This window comes from Cetorhinus maximus, chromosome 6 (assembly GCF_964194155.1).
Source record: "Cetorhinus maximus chromosome 6, sCetMax3.hap1.1, whole genome shotgun sequence".
In the NCBI taxonomy this organism is placed as follows: Eukaryota; Metazoa; Chordata; class Chondrichthyes; order Lamniformes; family Cetorhinidae; genus Cetorhinus; species Cetorhinus maximus.
Window position 1 is genome coordinate 21,655,972 of NC_135884.1, and position 27,007 is coordinate 21,682,978.

Below are 27,007 nucleotides of genomic sequence, written 5' to 3' on the forward strand. Positions count from 1 at the left end.
ACCACATAAGCGAACACTTTGGTCTGGCTTCAGTATGGGTACTATGGGTGCCGCCCATTCGAAAAATTACACCGGTTGTAAGATACCCAATTTTTCCAGCCTGTTTACTTCAGTCTCGACCTTGTCCTGTAGAGCATATGGTCTCTGATAAATCTGAGGGTTGTGTTAGGGCCTATGTGGCGTTCAGCTTGTAGTGCACGAATCCTTCCTAGCTCGTCACTGAAAATGGAAGTGTACTTTGGTAACAATTCCTGTAAGTTTCTCGTTCTGATTTGAAAAATCTCGGCCCATTGCAATTTAATCTTTTTGAGCCTGTTGCAACCAATTAAACTGGGGCCCTCCCCAGCTACTACTATAAGCGGTAAATTTGCAGACTGATCCCCATACTGCACCAGGATTTGACATATCCCTTTCACTGTCATTTCTTCACCTCTATATGTTTTTAATCTAGTGTCTGATTGTTTCAGACTTAAAGGATGGACTCCTTTATTCAAGTGTCTGAACATATATTCTCCTATGGCAGACATTGATGGCCCAGTATCGACCTCCATCTTGATGGGCTGTCCGTTGACTCTAATGACTACCTGGATTGGTTAAGTTCTATTCACTTTCAGGTTGTATGATGAATAGATGGCAGATTCTACTTTCTCAGGATCTTCAACGAGACAGATTTCGCAATTTCTACCTTTGTTTTTAAAATGCTGTCTCAGCCTATCTTGAGAGTGCCGCATTATGTGACCATTACAGTGCAGAGAAAGCATTCGATATTTCTGAACTGTCGATCGCCTGCAGGCTGCCTGGATGAATTTCTCTCATTAATGTCGTGGGTGTTCACTGTAGTTCTTCAATGGTCTGCACATAGTGGGCATTCCCCACCTTTCTGTGGAGTCCAAAGTTTTTGTGCCTTTTGTTACCGGCCCTTCCCGCCCAACAAGATGAGCGGTGCCACTTTGTGTTTCTTTTATTGCCTCCGAGTCTCTAACAGTGCTTTCCATGGCTGTCGCCAATTCTAATGCCTTACTGAAGTCTAGGTTAGTTTCAGATAGGAATCGCTTTTGAATAGCATCGTCCCTGATTCCGCATATCAATTGGTCTCTCAACAGGTCATTAATTGAAGTCACGAACTTACAATATTCTCTTAAGCAGCTACATAGCCAGCGATTGTCTTTCCTGGAAGCCAATTCCTCAAATTGAATTTAAAACTGAGGGCTTTGGCTTCAGGTGGTTTTTTACAATGTTTACTAGCTCATCAAAAATTTTCATATCGGGGTGTTAGGTGACGTTAGGCTGTGGATCAGCCTATGCATTTTGCTCCCACATGTGGACAAAAGAATCACCATCTTCTTGTCCTCCCCCGCTATGTCATTAGCGGTAAAGAAGAACTCTAGGCATTCGATGTAATGAGGCCAGTCATCGGAAATGGGATCGAATGGTTCAAAATGCCCAAAGTGCAGTATATTCGATGACTAAGGAGGAACAGCTTTCAAGATAGTGGCGAAATAACATAGCTGGCTTACCATTTTCAATTGATCCAGTTTATCCTCGTTGCCAGTTTTATGGTTTTGGTTATCAGGTTCGCTTTGTCTGGCGAACGCTAGTTGCGCCCTTGATATTAACACATTAGTTGGTGCTTGAAACAATATAGGCAGAGAGACTGATTAACTGAACAAACACTGTTAGTTTATTGGAACTAAGAACAGAGCACTAACATCATGTGTGCTTCTTCAATCATCTCCAGCTCTAGACATCCAGTTACCCAAGAAGCCCCTGCTGTGTAGTGATTGGTCAATACAATCACATGGTCAACTAATTACATTCTCTTAAAGGTGCATAGCACTCCCCTTTACCATAGTAAGTAATTCTACAAGTATATAAAAAGGAAGAGAGTAGGTAGAGTAAACATTGGTCCCTTAGAGGATGGAACTGGGGAATTAATAATGGAAAACAAGGAAAGAAAAGGTACTACGAAAACTAATGGGACTAAAGGTTGACAAGTCCCCTGGACCTTGAGGCCTTCATCCTACTGTCTTAAAAGAAGCGGCTGCAGAGATAGTGCATGTATTGGTTGCAATCTTCCAAAATTCTCTTGAATTTGGAAAGGTCCCAGTGGATTGGAAAACTGAAAATGTACACCCCCATTCAAGAAAGGAGGGCAACCTTAAACAGGAAACTATAGGCCAATTAGCCTAACATGGTCATTGGGAAAGTGCTGGAATCCATTATTAAGGAAGGAGGAGCAGGACATTTAGAAAATCTCATGTAATCAAGCAGAGTCAACGTGGTTTTTTTGAAAGGCAAATTATGATTGACAAGTTTATTGGTGTTCTTTGAAGATGTAATAAGTGAGGTGGATAAAGAGGGACTAGTAGATGTAATGTATTTGGATTTCCAAAAGGTATTTCACAGGGTGCCATGTAACGGTTACTGAGCCAAGATAAGTAATGACTCATGGTGTTGGGGGTAATGTATTAGCATGGATAGAGAATGGGCTAACTAACAGAAAATAAAGAGTTGGGTTAAATGGATTGTTTTTAAATTTGTAAACTGTAACTAGTGATGCGCAACAGGGAATAGTGCTGGGACATCAGCTATTTTCAAACTATATTAATGACTTGGATGAAGGGACTGACTGTATTGTAACCAAATTTGCTGCTGATAGAAAGATAGATGGGAAAGCAAGTTGTGAGGAGGACACATAAGTGTCTGCAAAGGGGTAGAGGTATGTTACGTGAATGGGCAAAAATTTGGCAGATGGAGTATAATGTGGGAATTGTGAGGTTACCCACTTGGATAGAAAAAATAGAAAAACAGAATATTATTTAAATGATTATAGAATGCTGTGGTACAGAGGGATCAAAATGTTCTTGTAGATGAATCACAAAAGGTTAGCATGCAGATACAGCAAGTAATTAGGAAGGCAAATAGAATGTTGGCCTTTATTATAAGGGGGATGGAGTATAAAAGTAGGGAAGGTTTGCCACAATTGCACAGGGAACTGGTGAGACCACAATTTGACAACTCTGTAGTTTTGCATTGGAGGTAGTTCAGGAAAGATTCACCAGGATGATTCCTGGGATGAAGCGGTTGTCTTATGAGGAAAGGTTGAGTAGGTTTCACCTAGTTTAGAAGAATGAGAAAGGATCTTATTGAAACATATAAGATTCTGGGGAGGCTTGACCGTGTAGATGTTGAGAGGGTGTGGACAAATCTAGAATCGGGAGGGGAGAGCTTCAGAGTGAGGAGCTGCCTATTTAAGACGGAGATGAGGGGGAATTCCTTATCTCAGAGGGTCATGAATCTTCTGAATTCTGTATCCAGAGAGCTGTGAAGGCTGGGTCATTGAATATGTTCAATCAGACAGACTCTTGGACTACAAAGGAAATGGCCAGGAAAATGGAGCTGAGGCCAAGAACAGACCAGCCATGATCTTATTGAATGGCAGAGCAGGCTCAAGAGGCCATATGGCCTTCTCCTGCTCTATTTCTTATGTTCTTATATTCTTCAATATTTGGTTGCAAGATGAATCAGGAAGGACAGTAATGGCAATCAACATTCAAACCCCATATTAAAATATCCTAACTACTTCATAGCAATCATTTGCTAGTATGTAGTATAAAATGTTTGGATGTTAAGCAACTACCCATAAAGGCAATGAGCGGGTGAGGCGGTAGCTGTAATTTTCCGTCCCCACTCGCCCCGGGAATCGTCGCGGGCAGGATGGAAAATTTGACGGACCTTCAGGTGGGAATTTCCGGTCCCATGACAGGTGGGTGGGCACCCAGTGAGCAGGTGGTTTGGGGAGGAAAGCCGCAAGCAGGAGTCGGGGGTAAGAGGGTCGATGAGCGGGAAGGTGAGCTGTTTTTAAGTGGGGCTTTTCTTGTGTGCTGGGGGTGGGGCGACCCTGCGCCTGGTGCAGTGTGAGGCCTGAGTGCAGGCATGCTGGAAGCCATGGGGTTGGGGGTTGGATTGGCCCTGGGAGCCGCTGTTTGGGATTGGGGAAGGGAGCCCTCCCTTCAGCGCTCCAGCAACCCAGGGGAGCTGCTCTCCCAGCACCGGGGGTCCAGGTGGGGCATCCCTGAGGCCTCGTGTGGCAGGGGGAGGCTCACAGATTAACCAGAGGCCGCATGTTTCTGGCCTGGATTTTAGTGCTAAGTGAGCGGAAAATTGGAAATAGCTAGTGTCATAGTAAGGCGTCATTACTTTATTTGGGAGGATTTTGCTGTGGTGAGGAGTTATCTTGTGAGATTTAGAGCTGAGGCCAAGGTGAGGTTTATTGAATGAATATTGGGGAATTTAGTATTGTGGTGAGGAATTTATTACTATGGTGAGGGGCTTTTGGGAGGGGGTGGTTAGTGCTGTGGTGGGGACCTTTTGGGAGGTTTTATTGCTGAGCGGGTTTTACTGAGGGAGTTAAATTGCTGAGGCGGTGGGCTAGCGAGGGGGTTTAACTTAACTTAGTTGGCCGAGATGGGAGCTCCATCAAGGGGGGTTAGTGGCTAGGCTGGGTCTTGCCGGCGGGCACCGGAGGTGGGGACTGACCATCACGAGAGGGTTAGGGAAGGGCACACCTGGAGGGCAAGATTGCATCTATGCCTGTGGAAACCTGGGCCTTGCTGGTCAGTGCCTTTCAACATTAACAGCAACAACATCTCAAATTAATGGACAAGGAAGTTGGAAGTAAGCCCGACACAAAATCTGGAGTAGAGTTCCATTAGATGGTTGGTGTTTGTCTCAAATTAGCACCTTTCTGCAACTGACCACCTGCAACTCCTGCAACTGGATACCGACCTACAAGGTTGAGAGGGGGGTCCAGATGCTAGGCAAGTTGCACCTCCTAAAACCATGCCTAGGCTACGCAGCAAACAAAGAAAGATAACCTTTCAGCTGGAAGGTGATGACTTTGTGCCTTGGCATGATCAATGGTCCACACTCCAAGGCAAGTCTACTTAAGTCGGTCCTGATTGACGGTGAGCTACACAAGCTTGGTGTTGACATTGCCGCTCTACAAAGAACCAGATTAGCCAACACAGGCTCTATTTGTGAGACTAATTACACCTTCTACTGGCCTGGAAAGGGTGCTGAAGACCACCGTGAGCTTGGTGTAGGCTATGCAGCGAGCAGCTGACACAGTCAAATGAGTTGCCAGTAGCAACCTCACATCTCATTTCCCTGAAGTTATCATCTGATGGAGGCACAGTCAACATGGTATACACCTAGGCAGCAACTCTGTATACCATCATCTCAACAAACTGCATTTCTATGACCGTTGGTGACGTTCAGAGGAATATTCCAAATGGCAAGAAGCTTGGGTGATTTGAATACATGTATTCAGGCATACAGTGATTCATGGCCATTGTGTCTTAGTTGCCATGGGGTGGGCAAGATCAATGATAATGGACAATGCCTTTTTAAGCTTTGTGCCCTGAATGAACTCTGCATCACCAACACCTTCTTCCAAGGTAGACATCGCCAAAAGGTATCATGTCATTAACAAAAGTCTGAACGATGGCACCGACTAGATCTGGTTGTCGTAAGAAGATGTGATCTGCCCAGTGTTCTCCGCACCTCACATCCCACAGGGACTGGAACACCAACCACTCTCATCAACAGTAGCGTGAAGGTGCACCCCTGAAAGTTTCACAGTTCCAAAGACGCACGCATCAACATTCCTTGCACATGTAATGATGCCAAAATCCAGCACTATTGCTAGAACCTTTACTACGCACTAAAGGTTTGCCAGGATGTGCCAATGCTGGTATCGATGAAGCTTGGAAGTCACAAAGCTCAATCATCTGTAAAGCAGCAGAAGCACTATTTGGTAAAGGCTGAACCTGCCACAAGAACTGGTTTGAGACCTACTCAGCTGTAATGACATCTGTCATTGGTGCAAAAAAACAAAGCCTAAATGATACACAACATAAACTCAATAGCTCAAACACTGCACAACCTGAAAGTAGCCAAGACAAGCCATGCAAAAGAGAAGAGACACGGCGTAAATAAATACTTGATCAGCTTATGTCAAGAAATCAAAACTGCCTGTTTCAATGGAAATCTCGGAGCTGTTACAATCAGGTGAGGAGAGGTGGAATGGCTCCCCTCTTTCCCTACTCCTTATTTGACTATAACAGGCTTTTATTTTACAAAGGATGTGCTTGCCAAATCAATAAGTGTTTAACTGTTTACGTGCCGTGACTATAAAAGACACAAACCAACAGGTTTCCTTAAGTTTTTTAGGAAAGAGGTGTTTATTGTACTTAACCTCGTCTAAAAGAATTAATAAAAATGCTCCAACTTTCTCTCGCACGTGCACTCACGCATGCATACAAGCACACACATACATACACTTGGGGCAGAATTTTACATCCCGCGGACGGGTGCATGCCCAACCGTTCAGGCATTAAATAGCGAGCGTCCCGCTGCATTCGCGCACTTGCACAATATTTTGGTCGGCGGGCGCGCACGAGAGCCGGCAGCACGCCTGCTGACAATTAAGAGGCCTATTAAATGTATTAATTAAGTGTTATTTTTCGCTGTCCGTCCAACGTTACGGTTGATGGGTGGGCGAATTGGCCAGACGGCCTTTAGATTTTTGAGGAAACCTCAAACAGGGGCGGGATGAGGTTTCCGATATTAATTTTAAAAAAAAAAATGTTTTGAAAGAATTTTTATAATCCATATGTTCATGTGAAGGAGTCTGATGTGTGGACATTTTTTTCTGCATTTCCAAATCTTTATTTCATGGTTTGAAATTCTTCAGCTCCCTGAGGCAGCTCTCTGCCTTCAGGGAGCTTTCAATGCACGCTCCCCCGAGCCCACGCAGACTTCAGCGCTCGCCACCCCCACCCCGGCAGCACTGAGCTTTTCAGTGTACATTGCACAATGGCTGGCCGTTAATTGGCCAGCCAGCATGAAATCACGATTGGGGGCCGATGGCAGGCGGCGGGCCGTTTCTCAGCCACTCACGGGCTTGCCCACCACGCCTGCCCGACGACCTCAAAATCCTGTCCATGAAGTTCACACGTACACACATACATACATTTGAAGTTCAGATACACACAAATAGATTAGAGTAGAAGGATAGATTAAGTAATTTAAAGTCCAATAGAACTAAAGGGCATGTGGCTCCTGAAGATGCCGACTTGGCTGACTTTGGGCTGAACTCAGTAGTCCTTCTGGGTTCACCGTCAAGGCGGTATGAAGATGTAGATGGATGATTTATCTGTTCTTCTGGAGACAGCAGCTGCTGGTTTGAGTTCTTTGAACAGGTCTCTGCCTGTGGAATCTGGATAGTCAAAATTAGGGGGCAGGGTTCAAGACTTCCAAGTTGGATGGTGAGAGAGAGAAACCCACTTAATTCCTCAGCATCTCAATTGCTTATGCTCTGGTCTGTAGAGAAAACAGGTGCTTAAACATACAAAGGGTTAGCTGGTTTGTCACATGGCCCTCTCTTTCCAACTGCCTAGTGACCCAAATATGGTCACGGCTAGTAGATTCCAGTTGTCTGGCTTATATGATTCAATTATGCCTGGGCACATTGCTTTCATTGTCAGAGTCCCATTCTCCAAATGATTATGTCTAATGGTTTGTCTCCACCCAGTTGAGCTGCAGGCACTTAGTCCAGTTGTTGTGGATTGCACTGGTGTTCACCAGTTCCCACATGCTGCAGCTGTAACACATCACCTGCCCTGCCATCTCTATTGTATTTTATCTAATTAATTAGGTTTCCAAGTTTTGAAATATCACTCAATTGTCTATTTATAATTATTAATCAATGTAATAACCTTGTTTAATTTATAAAATTTGGTTATGTGTGTTAAGTATTTACTATAACTTAGCCCAGAGTCCTAATTTAACCTATTTGTTTATATTTTTTTTATATATCAAGCAGCACTCCTTCCACCACCCACCACCCCCCACCCAATCCTCAACAAGTTCCCACACTTGCCAAATTCCCATGCACTCTGGCAAAATTGGCTTTCAGCTGAAGTTGCTCTGCACTAATTCTTGTATTACTAATTCACGTCTACTTACCCTGAGTAAAATTTTTCATTTCTCAGCTCTTAATTTAAACTAATGCCCTAGCTTAGAGAGAAAAACAAGAGAAATACTTACCAATCAACCACTTATCTGCTTTCCTGTGACGTTGCAGTTCAGTTTTTCTTCCCCCATTTTCTCAAACCCCTGATTCGAAAGTGGTCCATCTCCTTCCGCTGCTGCTCTCAACTAATTCAGTCTGAGCCTTGAGCCTCGGGCTATACTGACACACCCCTCTGCTGCTGGTTTTCTCACAGGTCTGTCTGCTCCTGACACAGCTCCCACTAACCCTGTCTGAGCCTCGAACCTCAGGTTAAATTGAAATGTGCAGCCACCAGTTCCCTCAAAGTTCCATCTGCTCCTGCTGCTGCTGCTGCTTCCAACTATCATGACTTTTTTCCTAAATGTAAAAGGTCCTTAATTACTTGCAATAACTCAGTATCCTTCATTGAACCTAAAAGTATTCAAATACTCACTGTACAGTACAAGAATCATTTTTCCCATGAGGCACTTCTGATTTATAAGCATGTCTGCACTGGCTGAACTAACGATAAGATTTCTTACTTACATGTGGGAACATGGGGCAGGATTTTCCCCTCGTCGGGGGAGTTTTGCGGGAGTGGGCACGAGCGGGTGGATTCCCGATCAGCACCCCCGGTCGGAGGCGCGCCGCCATTTTACGTGGACAGGCCAATTAAGGCCCGCCCAGCGTGACGTCCGTGAATCAGGAAGTGCTATGCGCTCCCTGTGCGGGCGGGGTGGGGATTCCCTGAGCCGGGAGTGCGCTCCCTCGCGCATGCGCACGAAAAAGCGCAATCATCTCCCTGAGGCTAAGTGCTGCCTCAGGGAGATGGGCTCAGGTTTGAAACATTAAATAAAGATGAGAAAAAAAATTACTGACATGTCCCCTCATGTGCTGCTGTCACATGAGGTGGGACATGTCAATTTCTTCTACTTAGAGATTTCATACAAATTTTAATCCCCTCATGAAACCTCATCCCGCCCATGGATGAAGTTTCATGTTTTTTCAGAAGCCTGCCTGGGCTCCCGGCCTGACCGCCAACCTTAAGGTTGGACGGGCTGGTCCATTAATCACTTTAATTACTTTTTTAATGGCCTTAATAGGCCTTTGACAGTTCAGCTGCACGCTCACTGAACTGAAAATCTAAATGACGTGGGGTGACGTTGGGACGCACGCCCAGTGTCACCACACGTCATTTTACACGTCGACGAGCGGGCCCTGCCCCCGACTGGAAGAAGCAGCCCATGAATATTCTACCCAAAGTTTTTTTTGTAATTACTGTTGCTTAAGACAATTCTTAAGATTGTTTGTTCTATTTTGTTTAGTGTCCATTATTTCCAGGTTGAAGTCAGTCTGTTTTTTAATATCAGGGAGTGGAAGTTATCTATTAGAATCATTGGAATTACTCATAGAGAAAGAAAACATATTGATTCCTTTACTCTTAATCTAATTTCGACCACCATTTAATACATTCAATAATCACAAGTTGAATACACTCAAAGAAGCCATTAAGCCCACCTTCACCTGTCCAAAAAAGAAAAAAAATCTATCGGCCCTCTTCATGAAGCTCTTGATTAACTAACGTTTTTCTTCCATGACTTTTCCTGGAAGTCCATTAGAAATGTTGATCACTCTCTGTGAAGTAGTATTTCCTGACATTAGCCTAAATTTTCCCTTTACTAGTTTGAAGCTTGGAGCTCAATTCTCTTTCATGATTTAGCAGAGTGAAAGAAACATGGGAACTGAGGACTACCACTCCTGCATAGACCAAACATTTCCCTCCCCTCACCACTGCTGGGGTTGCTACAGGCACACTCCTCCTCACCCTTAGCCTGTGATTTATAGACGTCGATGTGGGTCCTGGATTCCTCTTGTCCTCCTATGTTATCACTGCTTTCCAGAGCCATCATGTGGAAGGTGGTGATCAGAGTTCTGAGGTGCCCCCATGGAGAGAAAGGCCTTTGTAGAGCTTCCTATTCCTTCACTCTGGCTCCTGCTGAAGAATCCAGTCATGCCTAAGACCCTCGCTGAGGTAAAAACAAAATACTGCTGGAAATCTGAAATAAAAACAGAAAATGCTGGAAAAACGCAGCAGGTCTGACAGCATTTCTGGAGAGAGAAACAGAGTCCGTATGACTCTTCTTCACTGAAGCATTGATTCAGGTTTTCAGAATACTTCAGGCACTTTACTAATACCCCCAGTCCTTCTATTGCTGCAACAGTGGTCCACAATTTCTGCCCTATATGTTTAGAACACGCATTCTCTGTTCTCTAGTTCATGATGGCCGTTATAAAAATTCTCTTACTCAGATATCATTAAGATACATGAAGAGGGGTAGGCCATTCAGCCCCTCAAGCCTGTTCCCACATTCCTCCTTAGGCAGTCGTCAGGAACGAGGATGACTTGCTTCAATTCCAGTCGATGGGTTCAAAGATAGCTGATAAATCCAATGCATCATCTGCAGACTCTGCCACATGCAGGGCACATGGGATTTAAAAGGACAGATAGATGGGTTATTTGAAAGTTTGTGCATTCTCTCCGATGCCTTGACTTTGCGTGTTCCTAACTAAGTCTCTCAATTTGCTTGGTTCCTTCCTGAATGAACTTGCTCCATTTTGGTTGGTCACATGCCAGGGACTTCCATGAGTCAGAGTGGATGTTTGACCTCTTCATGGATGCTTTTAGGAGATCCCTAAAGCCTCCCCGTTGTCCTCCTGGGGGTCTCCTACCATGACTGAGTTCTGAGGAGAGCAGTTGCTTCGGGAGTCTGGTGTCAGGCATACGAATGACATGTCCCACCCATTGAAGCTGGTTTTGAGTGATTAGTGCCTTGATGCTGGTCCTGTTGGGAGAGGACACAGCTGTTGGACTGTCTTTCTTGCCACCAGATTTGGAGGATCTTGTGAAAGCAGAGCAGGTGGTACTTCTCCAGTGCTTTGAGGTGCCTGCTGTAGGTTGTCCAAGTCTCCAAATATAGGAGCATGGGGATCACTGAAGCCCAGTAAACTATGACCTTAACCTTGGGTTTGAGATCCTGGTCCTCAAAAACTCTTTTGCTCTCAGCCCGAAGGCCAAGTTGGCACATTGGAGGCAATGAAGTTAGTCAAAAATGCTCCAGAATATGGCTGATCTGTACCTGAACTCCCATTTACCCACTCAGCTCCACATTCCTTAATACATTTAGTTAACAAAACGCTATCAACCTCGGTCTTAGAAGCTCCAATTGTCACAGCATCCACAGATTTTGGAGCAGAAAGTTCAAGATTTCTAAGACCATTCCTGGTTTTCCTAATAAATGGTCTAGCTCCAGTTTTAATATTATCTCCATCACTCTTGATTTTGTGACCAGAGGAAATAGTTTCTCTGTAGCTACCCTTTCATTTTAAAGTGTTTAATATTTTAATCAGATCACCCCTCAATCTTCTATCCTCCTCCTCCCTCAGGCACCATGCCCTAAGAGAGCATTGATGACAATGGACTTGTCCATGATTATATTTGGCAAGCTACTGCAGTGGTTTGTCGTTGCCTTCTGCAGTATTCCTGACCAGGAAACGCTCCCAATCTTAACGCCTGCCACCAGGCATATTGGAAGAATTTAGAGGCTGATAATCAGCCTGTTTGGCCACGTTATAAACCATGGTATTCAAGTCCTGAAATGGAACTTGAACCCAGAGCTTCTGATGCAGAGGTAGGGATGCCACTGCGCCACAAGACCTCCCTCAATCTTCTATACTCAACAGAATACAAGCCAAGATTATGCAGCTTGTTCTTATAACTTAATCTTCAAAGTCCCAGTATATTTCAGAAATGGTATCATACCATACATCTCACCATATGTAGTGTTATTCCCACAACTCTGAGCAATCTGAGCTCCTTCGATTCTAGCCACTTGAGCATTACTAACTTTAATTGCTGCACCATTGGCGACAGCATTTCCTGCTGCCAAAGCACTAACCTCAGGAATTCTGTCACTAAACCTCTTTCCCCCTTTAACATACCTCCATACATGGCTCCTGGAGAGTACCTTGAGATGTTTTCTGTAAAGACTATATATAAATACAACTTGTTGTTATTCTAACCTTGGACCAGATTATTTTGCAACCAGAAGACCTTGGTGAGTTACATCAGCTGTTAGTAGAACTGGTAGCTTGAAAGATAAGCTATAGTTTACCAAAATAGATGTAACCAATTTCCACATTCAAACAAGTTCAGCTTGCGTAAAAGTCAGGTCAGCCATGATTTAATGAATGGCAAAACAAGCTCAAGGTGAAGCCTATTCCTGTATTTGCTCGTATAATAAATTGCTGGACAATAATTGGCAAAATACTATCCCTCAGGTCAAGCAATAATTGTCACTTTTCATAAATTGCCTTTTTTATTCCAAACCCTTTTCAAGTGGGTTCCTATTAAGTTGTTTTCCAGTGTTTTTAAAATCATATTGATGCTTTAAGGCTAATTATATTCCCTCAGTCCCTTCTGCAACCCTCACGAAGGTAGTTTACCAGAATAGCACTAAACTGAAGACTGTGATTGCACGTTCTCCAGTTCAGAAAAGGTCATATACTTGCTGCTGCTCTTTTTGAAGTATCACCTTCAAATCTTTAACACAAGAATGTTATTTTCTGCAAAAAGTTTGCACTTAAGAGAGATTTAAATAGTGAAAGTAACAAGGTTACACACTCTTCTGAAGTTATATAACTACTTGGGGAGAAGTTTTGACATGTCTATCCTGATCTCCATCCATTAGCTTCACCAACATCCTGCTGGAGAACCCCCATGGATATTGCGGACACCTGTATTCAAGCAGCTGAGGACAGAAATAGTATTTGTGCGTCTACATAAAAATATAATTAAACTGTCCTTTTTACATTCATCAAAGTAAAAAGAGAATTTCTACTTTGTGTAGTTTAATTGTCTCTAATTCAGCAATAAATATATATTTTTTAAATGTTCTCCATTTTTCCCTCTAATTTCCACTCCATTCCCTCCTGAATCTGATGACTCATACTGGATACAGGTCTCTGGGCAGTTATCCAAGTGGTCTGGCTGCATGAATCCAGATAGTGATTAAACCATAGAAGCTCTCATTCCTCACTCCTGCCGGACATAATGCATATTGATCAAAAGTGGGAATATTGGCTAATTTAAACCCCTGCCTGGGAATGCCAAAGCCACTATTCGTACCAACTGAGATCAGTTAACTGAGCTTATAAATTCTATTTGCACTGATGTGAAGAAACATACTAAGGTGCTATCTAGTCCTTATGGTTGGGTTGCTGACTGATTCAGCTGCACTATTGAAGGAGCCAATTGTTTTATATTTTGACATTGATATTTTGATATTAAAGTGCTAAGAAAAATGCGAAATAAAAAGGAGACATGCCTCTCCAATTGTAGACTCCCAAATTCAGTCCAATAATTGTTCATTTCAAAAGTTTTTTTTGCTGGCAAGTAAGAGTGCAGGTTGGAAACTAATTGCAATGCAATTGCATGGTTCATTTATCTTTACATTCAAATTTGAGCTTCACGTTATCAATAAACAGAAATGAATGCACTAGCTCAGTGTTTTTGAAGAGTAATTTTGGTTTCCTTTAAGTGCCTAGATGGCCATGAATAAATAATGATGTGGCACAATACTGAAATGTATTTTACCAAACTGTGAACATAGGAAGTTACATTTTTGTCATATTATTTGGCAAAAGATTGAGTGCCTTTTTGTAACTTTTAATAATCTTAAACTGTTTGATATGAGTTATTGCACTGGAAATGGTAATGTGGATTATTCCCATCTGTTTCAAGTAATTTATGTGACAAGTGAAAATACATATTGTTTAATGTGCGTGAGAACATATACTAGTTATCATTAAATTGGCCTAGTTATTTAATCTGTGCTCTTATTAAAATCTGGAAGATGCAAGACATTTCTATGTTGGCTAACTTGTGTTTTTATTGATTACTCAGAGTGCATTTGTTTAAATTTACCATTATTTTACTGCAAAATTATCAGAGTATTGGGACCTGTATGTTTTTGCTAATTGAATCATGTTTATGTATTAGAGGTTCCCTGGCACATTAATCTTGTATCTCCACCTTGAACAAACTTTCTCATTCTCTCCTTCATTGCAGATCGAAGTAGTGAATACATTCAAGAGTGGCACTTCCTTTCAGGGAGCTCTCAGGCGGCAGTCATCCGTTACCAGCCAAAATCAAGATGTAACCAATATTTCTAGCCCTACTCACGTATCGTTATCTACTCCCAATGCTCTTTCCTCTCCTACCAGCGCTTCTGCTGCTACTGCTGGGCGTGAGTGTGTATTCTTAATGCACAAGATGATCTTTCACCTCTCCCCACTTTGCTTTTAACTATTTGATACTAATCAGCTTGTCAGTCTTTTTGTAGAGTTCAGTATTATTTACCCCTTGGCGACCTGTTATGTGTCTGAAGTGAATGTGTTTGTTTTCTCTAGAGGACTAGACAGCCCTAGGCAAAGGGTCCAGCAGGAGGGAGTGAAATGAAGGTTGTGAGTCTGACCTGAGCCTGCAATGAATGTGAACTGCTTGGGCATATGAGTCTAGATATTAGGTTTAAAAGTGTGTGTAAACTTTCGAGTATAAGCCCACAGAATGCCAAAAATTATTTTTAATTTTACAGTGTTTCATCTGAGCTATACACAGCCTCTTGCTTTTTCTCCCCCCTCATGTGGCGACTCAGACCAGGCAAACCAACAGCATGATGATGAGCTTGATTTACTTAAACTATTTTTCCTTCCTTGCAAAATCTTAGACAAAGCCATTGTGGTATTCATTGCCAAGGACACTCCTGAGCCTCGCCTCGCCTCCTTTCTGGGTGACTGAGAAGCAGAAGACGAGAAGGCCCTGGAGAATAAGACCACCACATGATAATGTCATGAAGTCTTGTCCCAAAGTCTTTTGTGAAATTACAATACATTTTCTTGTTTGTTTTTCTGTTCTGCCACAAAAAAGTTTTTACTCATTTTTGTCCTGCCTGTGCATTGTCAGTCCTTTTTCTTATATTCTACGTTCAGGGACACTGCCTAGCTTGTAATGCGCCATGACTGCCTGGGCAGTTGCTTCCACATGGTTCCCACTGGCATCGTTTAGCATATTGGAAATATTTTGATTTGACTAAATCTGAGTAATGTGGCAACAGTTGATTATAAATTCTCACATTTTAAAGTACAATTCATTTTGTTCAAAATATTCTTGGCTGTTCCCAGTGGGATAGAGAAAAGCATGCATGCGATGTAGTACTGCATGTTTCATATTCATAGCCTGGGACAACAATTTCTTCAAAATTTATGATATATATTTATGGTTTAATCAAAAGGGATGTTAAGATTGGTAATACCTCTGTGCCAGTAGATGCCAAAGTAGAACAGATGATCTGGAATACCAAGTTCAAACCCAGTCCAAAAATACTAGCCAAATTATTACTCAGGATGAACACAGAAATACGTTGAATTGATCCTGTGATTCTATCTGTGTTGTCCTTAATGGGCAAAGTAGCATTCTAACTATATTAGTTATCACTATTCCTAATGCAGAAAAAATAGTGTTGTCAAATTAGAATCAGTGCAAACCTAAAGATGTCAAGAGTAGAACTCACTTGTCTTGACATCCTATGAATTATTTTCCCATCAGTAATTCTGCACTTAACAAATTCCTCGCTCGTTTCCGAATGGAACATTAATTTGTTATACAGATTCAGTTAGTAAATGGCATATTCTTTTTTAAAGTTAATTGTTTAAATGTCCTAAAACAAATTGCATTATTTAATGGTGATCATACACTGAAAAATAAACAGGTAGAGTAAATATTTTATTCAAAATAATTCCATTCTTTTTCTATTTGCACAGACTTTGGGTTGCTATTGATGTGTACCACTGTCATTCATCTTGTGTTGCTGTCAATAGATATAAAACTACAGGACTTTGTACTAGCTGTAATTATTCCTGGCAAATAGAAAGTTGTCTTCAAAGCTAGCATTCAAAACCAAACAGTTACATGATATGATTATCAAACTAATGTAATCAAATGTTAAATGAAAAATCATTTTTTCAATTTGAAACATTGACAAACCCCACTTCATGAGACTAGCTGTGCTGTAATTACTTTCAATACCTTGTTCATTATAAGAACATAATAAATGGGCAGGAGTAGGCCATGCGGCTCCTCGAACCTGCTCCGCCATTCAATAAAGATCAGGCTGATGCTGTAATTACTTCATGTCAGTCCTAAATTGTCAACCCCTTATGGTGAGACTCTGACCCCCTAGTTCAACACTCTTCAGCCAAGGAAATCAGCCCCTCACCAACTACCCTGTCAAGCCCTCTCAGAATCTTATGTGTTTCAATGAAACCACCTCTCATTATTCTAAACTCCAGAGAGTATAGGTCCATTCTACTCAATATTTCCTCATAGGGAAGCTCCCTTATCCTAGGAATCAATCTAGTTATCTTTTGTTTCACCAACTCTAAGGCAAGTATATCCTTCCTTAGCTAGAGACCAAAGCTGTAGACGTGCTTAGGTGTTTAAAGATGGGAGGCCTACAATGATGAAAGAGTTTTACCATGTCATTCAATCTTCAAAAGAGGAAAGGTACCTCCAGTCTGGAAACATTCAGTAATGATGCCAATACACAGGGAGAATATAAGCCCAGATCTTCCATTCACTGGTTAGTTGGAGACTGGACATACCCTGGAAGATGTGCTATGGGACCCCTCATAAGTCCCAACGCAAGGACTCCATGGGAATGGCCTGGGAAGTTTGAACTTCCGATGGGCAATGTCATGTTTTATAATGATATATAGGCACCAATCACTCTTAAGGGATTGTGTGAACATGTTGTGGGTTAATTTATTTAAATTAGGCACATAAGAGCATATATACAAAGGTGTAAAGCTTAAAGACATCAGCAGCAGGGCTGTGTGTGCTATATCCTGCTCCAGGCCAAAGTGAAACTGACGCTGGACACTGCTTGGGCATATTGGACTCAAAACATCTGCTTCTCTCTCCACAGATGTTTTCCCAGCATTTTCTGTTTCTATTTGAGATTTCCAGCGTCTGCAGCATTGTGATTTTTTTTTCTTTCATGGGATGTGGGCATCTCTGGCAAGGCCAGATTCAAGGGTGTTGCCCATCCCTAACTGCCCTTGAATTGAGTGGCTTGCTTGGCCAGTTCAGGGGGCATTTAAGAGTGGCCCTTACCTGGTCTGACCTGCCCGTGGCTCCAGACCCTCAGCAATGTGGTTGACCCTCTGCCGCTCTCTGTCACCGCCGCTTTCTCAGAATAACTGACCATGTCAGCGAAGCCCATATCCCAGAATGAACAAGATATGACAGCGGCTCAATTCTACAAATCGGCTTCAATTTACATCCTTACAACCTTACAACAGCCTCCTAGTGATGGCATGTCGCTATCCCTTAAAGACATATTACAACACCTCCCTTTTTAAAGATACTTGCTCCCCTACCAAAGAAGTATAACTATTTAAAATACATGTTTGTGTTTAGTGACAATTACATGAGTATATAGAACTGATGAATCTATGAGTCTCTAAAGCGTAAGGGTAATCTGCTGGTACACCGAGATCTTGCAATGGTAACCTTGTCTGGAGTTTCTTTAATTGCTCAAAATGATCTGTGGGATTGTCATTCTTGGATGTTATTCCTAGTTGCATTTAGGATCTCGTCTTAGATGCAATAAATGGTTGAGGAGCTGAAATGGCTCTGATTTGTCCTTGGTTACGCCTCCCTGTTGCACCTTTGTGTGTAATGACTTCATAGGACCTTCAAGGGACCTTGTTTCCAGACAAATCCTTGTCATTGTGGCTGGTTGCCGTGTGCCTTGGGTGGGATCCTAGATACAAGCTTCTTGTCCCAGCTCTAAACTTGGCAATTCTGTACCCACATTTTTATCATGCACATTGATCATCTTCTCTTGCAGTTTTAAAAGTTGCCCTCTAATTTCTGAGAGAGTAGAATGGGTAAGAGTAGGTAAATTGGTACACACTGGTCTGCCAAAAATGAGCCCTGCCGGTGATGGAGTAGTTCACTTACAGGTGTTGCTCTCAGATTGCTTGGACTGCAATTTGAGAATTGGGGATTTCACTGTGCGAATCATTTGTTTAGCAAGGCTGTTAGATCTAGGGTAATGAGGGGAGGAAGTAGTGTGATCGATATTCTACTTCTCTCATATATCCTGAAATGGCTAACCGATAAATTGTGGACTGTTATCCGTAATGATCTCTTTAGGCACACCAAATAAACTGATAATAGCACTTAGAGTGTGTGTTTCAGTTGTGCTTGACATATTGTGCAATTGTAGAATAATGGGGTACTTGGTAAAGTAGTCGACAATGACGATGAAATCAGTGCCATGGACATGAAAGAGATTGGATGCGATTTTGGATCAAGGATGGGTAGGAACTTCAAGTGGAATCAGTGGTTCTTTGCGCTGGCTTCACATTGCTCTTGACATGCTTCGCACTTCTTGACAGTGACTTCAATGTCATTGTTCATACCTGGCCAATTGACTGTCTCTCTTGCGAGTCTTCTCGTCTGATTTATGCCCATTTGTGAGTGATGAGGTTGTTGAAAAATATCAAGTCACACGATTCGGGTATTATGACCTGCCTGCCTTTAAAAATGACTCCCTGGGAGATGCCTACCTCCTCCCTGTAAGGCCAAAATAGTCTGTTTGTGGACATGCTGAATTGAATCAGGGGATCCTTCAATGATGGTTTTTCACAATTTATGTAGTCTGGAATCTTTTGCCATTTCTTCTTGTAGCTACTGTCATTTGTCTTTCATAAAATGTACCAAATCAACTGATGGACTTGCATTCTCCTGTAAGTGTAATGTTGTAGTTCCCTTGAAACTGCCAATTTTGTCTAAACATTCTGGATATTTTGATGTTAGGTTTTGAACTGAGGCGATAGAAGTAGTTTCTGAGCTTTATCTGCTGTATGAGGTCTGACTGATTCCATGGATTGTCATTAGGGCAAGGTCACGACATCCCGGTAGAGCTACAGTCGTCAGGCCTTTGGTCTTCATGATGTAGAACATCTGTGGCACCCAGGATGATTGATTGTACTTGCACTCCAGCGCTATGGATCCTGCACATGGAATTAGTGAACCGTTGTACGCGGAAAGCTTCACAGCTGTAGGTTTCACCCTGGCCCCCCCCACATCTGTGGATACATACCTTTTAGAATCTACAGGGGTAGTATGTTAATACTTGTCCCTGTGTCAATCTTGGGCCAATAATGGGGTAGTTACCAACTTTCTTAAGGCAGATAATTTGAACCTTGGCAAACACTTCAGATGATGTGACAGCATCTATGTTTTTCATGAGTTTGACGGTGTGAAACATGTGTGCACTGCTCTTCATCTCATCGTGCACATTGTCATTTTCTGAATTGTCAATACCTCATGTATATGTTTCTGACAGGATACTGGATGGCCATTCTTCTTGCCTGAATGTACCTGTTGTGTATGGTCTGTTTGGACCAGTGCACAGTTCTTTGTAGCTACAGCAGCCTTTGCTCTAGTGCACTGCTGCTGCCAATAGCCTTTTCTGCCACATGGCTTGCAGAATTGATAGAAAGCTGGGCATTTCCTTGGTGTATGCATAAGGCCACACCTCCCATGTCTTGCTAGGTTTAGATGTTCTAGTAAGTACGTCAACGAGGTTGTGTTTAGGACCTGTATGCTTTGTCAGCGTGTGAGGATTGCTTAGTACTTCTGCCCATCCTTGAGTAGCTCTTTGATGCTATATGTTTTGGGCTTGTCCAGCAGATCTTTCTGGGACGCTTCCATGGGAGAGAATGTGATCACCAACTCGACAATTCTGTCTGCTAGCTCTGCATTTCAAAAATAACAGTACGTACCCTTTTCTCTGCATCTGCTGATGAAGAGGTCTGTGGATTCTGTACTTGTTGTCGAAAAGACAAACTCTAGTTGATGAATACCGAAGTTTATCCTGATATGAAACCGGTCTTCCAATGTAGTCCATAACTTTTGGGAATCCTTTAGCTCTTAGAACCATAGAACACTACAGCACAGAAAACAGGCCATTCGGCCCTTCTAGTCTGTGCCGAAATATTATTCCGCTAGTCCCATTGACCTGCACCTAGTCCATAACCCTCCAGACCTCTCCCATCCATGTATCTATCTAATTTATTCTTAAAACTTAAGAGTAAGCCCACATCAGATGGTATCTCGTTCCACACTCTCACCACTCTCTGAGTGAAGAAGTTCCCCCTAATGTTCCCCCCAAACCTTTCCCCTTTCACCCTAAAGCCATGTCCTCTTGTGTTTATTTCTCCTAAATGGAAAGAGCCTACTCGCATTTACTCTGTCTATACCCCTACAATTTTGTAAACTTCTATCAAATCTTCCCTCATTCTTCTACGCTCCAAGGAATAAAGTCCTAACCTGTTTAATCTTTCCCTGTAACTCAACTCCTTAAGACCCGGCAACATCCTAGTAAATCTTCTCTGCACTCTCTCAATCTTACTGATATCCTTCCTGTAGTTAGGCGACCAGAACTGCACACAATACTCCAAAGTTGGCCTCACCAATGTCTTATACAACCTCACCATAACATCCCAACTCCTATACTCAATACTTTGATTTATGAAGGCCAGTATGCCAAAAGCTTTCTTTACAACCTTGTCTACCTGTGATGCCACTTTCAGGGAATTATGTATCTGAACTCCCAGATCCCTTTGTTCCTCTGCACTCCTCAGTGCCCTACCTCTTCCGCTGTTAAACCTGATGTGTTCAGCCTGGGTAGACTTTCATTCCCAATTGCTAGGCAATTTTTTATGGCTTGCTTGTCTGGTTCAGACACACCTGAAACAAGAAACCATAGCTCCGTACGCCGTTTAAAATTTTTAAATTCAGATAGTAGGTCAGCTGCATCCCAACTCAAACTGGGGAATTTTGTGGACATTTTGACAATATCCCTTTGGCCTTCCTCCTTGGTTTATTCAATTCTTCTCTGGCCTGGTTTTATGATGGTTTTGTTTGCTTTTTTTTTGTTTGACTCTCCCTCTCTTGCTATTGATCTGGTCCACACTAGCTAACCCAATGCTGGTCCTTTTGACACATTGTTCCACTCTCAGTACTGACAGGCTATGTGCTGCAATCTCACCAAGAGGGATCCGTCTGCTTATCAGCTCTTTATTTGAGCACTATCCTGGCCTGTATCTTCAAAGCTATTCTGTGTAGTCACCACACTGAGATTTCATCATGGTCCAATGCTGCAAACTCATTTGCAGCTGTGGAATTTGGGAGCATTTGGACATCAAGGCAATCCAGGACAAACACATCTGCAGAAAGTGTAAGCAGCTAGAGGAACTCCAGATCAGGATTATTGATTTGGAAGCCGAACTGCAGACACCTTGCAACATAAGGGAGAGAGAGAAATACCTGGACACTTTGTTCCAGGAGATGGTCATACCTCTTAGAATAGGGTCAGCTGTTTTGGTCAGTGGTGAGGGACAGGGGGATGTGACAGTGAGTGAGGCAGGTAAAGGGACCAAGCCGACAGGAGTAGAGGAGACTCAGACTTTGCAATTGTCAAACAGGTTTGAGGTGCTTGCAACCTTTCTGGACAAAAGCAAGGTCTGCAGGGTGGATGAGCAGGCTGGCCACAGTACAGGAAGCCGTTCAAGCCGGGGAGCAGGAGAGCAAAAAGGAATATAGTGATAATAGAGTACAGTCTAGTGAGGTGGATTAACACTGTTCTCTGCAGCAAAGAGCAAGAGTCCAGAAGGCTGTGCTGCTGGCCCAGTGCCAGGGTTCGGGATATCTGCTCAGGACTGGAGAGGAACTTACAGTGGGGAAGAGGGAGGGTCCAGTAGTCATGATCCATGTAGGTAGCAATGACATAGGCAGGACAAGGAAAGAGGTTCTGCATAGCCAGTATGAGGAGTTAGGCACTGAATTAAGAAGCAGAAACTCAAAGGTAAAAATCTTTAGATTATTACCTGAGCTGCCTGCAAATTGGCATAGGGCAGATAAGGTTAGAGAGCTGAATGTGTGGCTCAAAGACTGGTGTGGGAGAAGTGGGTTCTGGTTCGTGGGGCACTAGCACCAGTACTAGGGAAAGTGGGGGCTGTACCATTGGGACAGTCTACACATGAACCATGCTGGGATCAGTGTTCTTGCGAACCGCATAACTAAGGAAGTAGAGAGCATTTTAAATTAAATAGTGGGGGCATATCAAAGAATAGAGACAAGCTAAGAGATGAAGGTATTAATATGGGAAATGATAAAAGGACCATGACAGGAAGGGACAGAGAGTACAAGTCTAACAGTAAACTAACAGATAAGGTCAGAGGTTACAAAATAATAAAAGGACAAAACTTAAGGCTGTGTATCTGAATGCATATAGCATTCGAAACAAACCAGATAAACTGATAGTGCAAATAGAGATAAGTAAGTACGATCTAATAGCCATTACAGAGACACGGCTGAAGGATTACATAGATTGGGACCAAAATATTGAAGGGTATGCGACATTTAGGAAGGATAGGAAATTAGGAAAAGGTGGACGGATGGCTCTGTTAATTAAAGATGACATTAGCACGATAGAGAGGGATGACCTAAGTTCAGGAACCAGGATAAACAAGCGGTTTGGATAGAGGTGGGGAATGATAAAGGCAAGAAGTCACTTGTGGGAGTGGTGTACAGGCCCCCTAACAATAATCACACAATAGAATGGAGTGTCAAAGAAGAAATATTGGGAACTTGTCAGAAAGGCACTGCGATTATCTGGTGGATTTTAATCGACATATAGACTGGAAAAATCAAATGGGCAAAGATGATGAATTCATTGAATATTTTTGGCATAATTTCTTAGATCAACACGTTCCAAAGCCAACCTGGGAACAGGCTATACTATGCAATGGTATTATGCAATAAGATAGGATTAATTAATGACCTCATAGTGAAGGCGCCCCTAGGTAGCAGTGATCATAATATGATTGAATTTTACACTCAGTTTGAGGTAGAGAAGAGCGGGTCTAAGACTAGTATTTTAAATTTAAATAAAGGCAATTATGAGGACATGAAAGCAGAGCTAGCGAAAGTGAACTGACAATTTAGGTTAAGGGATAGGTCAATAGAGATGCAGTGGCAGACATTTAAGGGGATATTTCAGAATACACAGAATAGATACAGTTCAATGAGAAAGAAAAATTCCAAGGAGAGGACCCACCATTCGTGGTTAACTAAAAAAGTTAAAGATAGTATCAAACTTTAAAGAAAGCATATGATTGCGCAAAGATGGTTGGCAGGTCAGAAGATTAGACAGAATATTAAAAAAACAGCAGAGAATGACTAAAAGATTAATGATGTGGGAAAAATTAGACTACAGGAGAAAGCTAGCTAGAAATATATGATAGTAAGAGTCTCTACAGATATTTTAAAAAAGAGTTAACAAAGTGAGCGGTGGACCTATGGAAAGTGAGTCTGGGGAAATAATAATGGAAAATAAGGAGATGGCAGATGCACTGAGCCAGTATTCTGCATTGGTCTTCACTATAAAGGATACAAGTAACATCCCAAAAATAGCTGTAAATCAGAGGCAGGATTTTATGCGTCGGTGAGCGGGGGCAGGGCCCACTCGCCAACGTGTAAAATGACGCGCGGTGACATTGGACGGAACTCCTGATGTCACCCCGCCCCATTTAAATTTTCAGGTAGGCGGGGGTGCAGCGAAATCAGCTGTGCACCCGCCGACCTGTCAATGGCCAATTGAGGCCATTGACAAAGTCAATTAAGTAATTAAAGGACCTGCCCGTCCAACCTTAGGGTTGGCGGGCAGGACAGGAGCCCCAACGTGAATTAGAAAAAACATGAAACCTCATCCACGGGTGGGATGAGGTTTCATGTAGGTTTTTAAAAATTTTAATAAAGTTTTTGCAAAAATTATGGACATGTCCTAACTCACGTGACAGTGTCACATAAGGGGACATGTTAGGAAAATTTTATTTTTCTATTTTGAGCTTTTTTACATTTAGAACGATCTCCCTGAGGCAGCACTTAGCCTCAAGGAGATGAATGTGCTCTTTCATGTGCATGCGCGAAAGAGCACGCTCTCGATTTTGGGAATCCCCCCCCCCCCGGCACAGGAAGTGCATAGCACTTCCGTGCAGACGTCACGCTGGGCGGGCCTTAATTGGCCTGCCCATATAAAATGGCGCCATGCCCCCGATTGCCCCCACCTGTGCACACCCTTCAACTTTGCCCCCAACAGGGGGGAAACCCTGCCCCAGGAATTGGAAGGGAGGGAGGAACTCAAGAAAATTACAATCACCAGGGAAGTGGTACTTAGCAAATTGTTGGAACTTCAGGTTGACAAGTCCTCGGGCCCTGATGGATTTTATCCTAGGGTCTTAAAAGAAGTGGCTAGTGAGATAGTTGATGAGTTGGTTTTAATTTTCCAAAAGTCATTAGATTCATGGAAGGTTCCTTTAGATTGGAAAATAGTTAATCTAACTCCTTTATTCAAAAAGGGAAAGAGACGGAAAGCAGGAAACTATAGGCCAGTTAGCTTAATATCTGTCATAGGGAAAATGTTAGAAGCTACTTTTAAAAATGTTATAGCAGGGTAGTTAAATAAATTCAAGGTAATCAGGCAGAGTCAACATGGTTTTGTGAGAGGGAAGTCATGTTTAGTCAAATTATTGAAGTACTTTGAAGGAGTTACATGTGCTACGGATAAAGGGGAACCGGTGGATGTGCTGTACTTAGATTTTCAGAAGATATTTGCTAAGGTGCCATATCAAAGGTCATCGCAGAAATAAAAGCTCATTGTGTAGGGGGTAGCATATTGGCATGGATAGAAGATTGGCTAGCTAACAGGAAACAGAGTAGGCATAAATGGGTCATTTTCTGGTTGGCAGGATGTGACGAGTGGTGTGTCACAGGGATAAGTGCTGGAGCATCAATGCTTTACAATTTATATAAATGTCTTGGATGAAGGGACCGATGGTCTGGTTGCTAAATTTTCTGATGACACAAAGATAAGCAGGAAAGTAAATTCTGAAGAGGATATAAGGAGGCTACAAATAGGTTAGGTGAGTGGGCAAAGATCTGGCAAATGGGGTATCCTGTGGGAAAATGTGAAGTTGTCCATTTTGGCAGGATGAATAAAAAAGAAGCATATTATCTTAATGGCGAAAGATTGCGGAGCTCTGAGATACAGAGGGATCTGGGTGTCCTAGCGTATGAATCGAAAAAGGTTGGTATGCAGGTACAGCAAGTAATTAGGAAAACGAATAAAATGTTATCATTTGTTGCAAGGGGAATTGATTACATGAGTAGGGAGGTTATGCTTCAGTTATACAGGGCATTGATGAGGCCACATCTGTAGTACTGTGTACAGCATTGGTCTCTTTATATAAGGAAACTTGTAAATGTGTTGGAAGCAGTTCAAATTGAAGCCATTCTCTTTGAACTACTAGATTAATACCTGGGATGAGCAGGTTGTCTAACAAGAAAAGGCTGGACAGGCTAGGCTTGTATCTGCTAGAGCTTAGAAGACTAAGAGGCGACTTGATTGAAACATATAAGATCCTGAGGGAACTTGACAGGGTGGATGTGGAAGGGATATTTCCTCCTGTGGGAGAATCTCGAGTTAGGGATCGCTGCTTAAAAATAAGGGGTCGCCCATTTAAGACAGATGAGGATTTATTTTTCTCTGAGGGTTGAGAGACTTTGGAATTTTCTTCCTCAAAAGGTGGTTGAGGCAGAGTTTTTGAATATCTTTAAGGCAGAGGTAGATAGATTCTTGATAAGCAAGGGGGTGAAAGGTTATTGGGGGTAGGCAGGAATGTGGAGTTGAGGTTAAAATCAGATCAGCCATCATCTTATTCAATGGCGGAGCAGGCACAAGGGGCTGAGTGGCCTACTCCAGCTCCTATGTTCATATGCTTGTTGCAGTCTGACCAAAACGTTGTGGGTTGTCTCATGTCATGTAGCACAATCTAAGACTGTTCAGCATGTCGTAGCTGTACTCAATCTTGCTGCCACTCTGTTTGACCACCGATGAACACCATGGGCAGAATTTTACTGTCAGTGAGCGGGGGGGTGGGGCCCGCTCACCGACACGCAAAATGACGCAGGATGACGTCGGGCAGAACCCCCGACGTCATCCCGCCCCATTTAAATTTTCAGGAAGGCGGGGGCGCAGCAAAATCAGCTGCGGGCCCACCGACCTGTCAATAGCCACTTGAGGCCATTGACAGGATCAATTAAGCAATTAAAGGACCTGTCCATCCAACCTTAAGGTTGGCGGGTTGGCCAGGAGCCCCAGCGGCAACTAGAAAAAACATGAAACCTCATCCAGCGGCGGGATGAGGTTTCATGCAGGGTTTTAAAAATTGTAATAAAGTTGTTATGTAAATTATGAACATGTCCCAACTCGTGACATTGTCACATGAGGGGACATGTATGGCATTTTTCTTTTCTCTATTTTTAATATTTTTAAAAGTCGATGTGGTCTCCCTGAGGCTGCACTTAGCCTCAGGGAGATGAGTGCGCTTTTTCGTGCGCATGCGCGAAAGAGCACACTCTCAATTTTAGGGATTCCCCCCGCCCGCACAGGGAGTGCACAGCGCTTCCCACCGGACGTCATGCTGGGTGGGCCTTAATTGGCCCGCCCACATAAAATGGCGGTGCGGCCCCAATTGCTGCTGGCGATCGGCTCCATGCCTGCCCGCGATTGGGCCAGGCCCACCCGACAAATGGAAAATTCTGCCCCATGTGTTTTTATGATGATATAAATGCACCAATCACTCATAAGGGGTTGTGTACATTGTGGGTTCATTTATTTAATCTTGGCAGATGAGAACATATATTAAAAGGTATAAAACTTGAAGACATCAGCAGCAGGGCTGTGTGTGCTATATCCT

General features: G+C 42.8%; 1 protein-coding gene across 13 annotated transcripts in view; it reads left to right on the forward strand.

Moving 5' to 3' along the window:
• Nucleotides 1–27,007, forward strand: part of atp2b2 (ATPase plasma membrane Ca2+ transporting 2) — a 404,278-nt gene that overhangs the window by 370,751 nt on the left and 6,520 nt on the right. For 4 of the 13 annotated variants that reach the window (XM_078543387.1, XM_078543388.1, XM_078543391.1 and 1 more), the window contains one exon: nt 14,184–14,270. The exons of 4 other annotated variants lie outside the window; for them this stretch is intronic. In XM_078543387.1, coding sequence (XP_078399513.1) covers nt 14,184–14,270 — 87 coding nt within the window. Of the gene's footprint in view, nt 1–14,183; nt 14,362–14,524; nt 14,576–27,007 lie in introns of all 13 variants that reach the window. 5 more of the 13 variants (XM_078543393.1, XM_078543399.1, XM_078543398.1 and 2 more) reach the window with 4 other exon arrangements.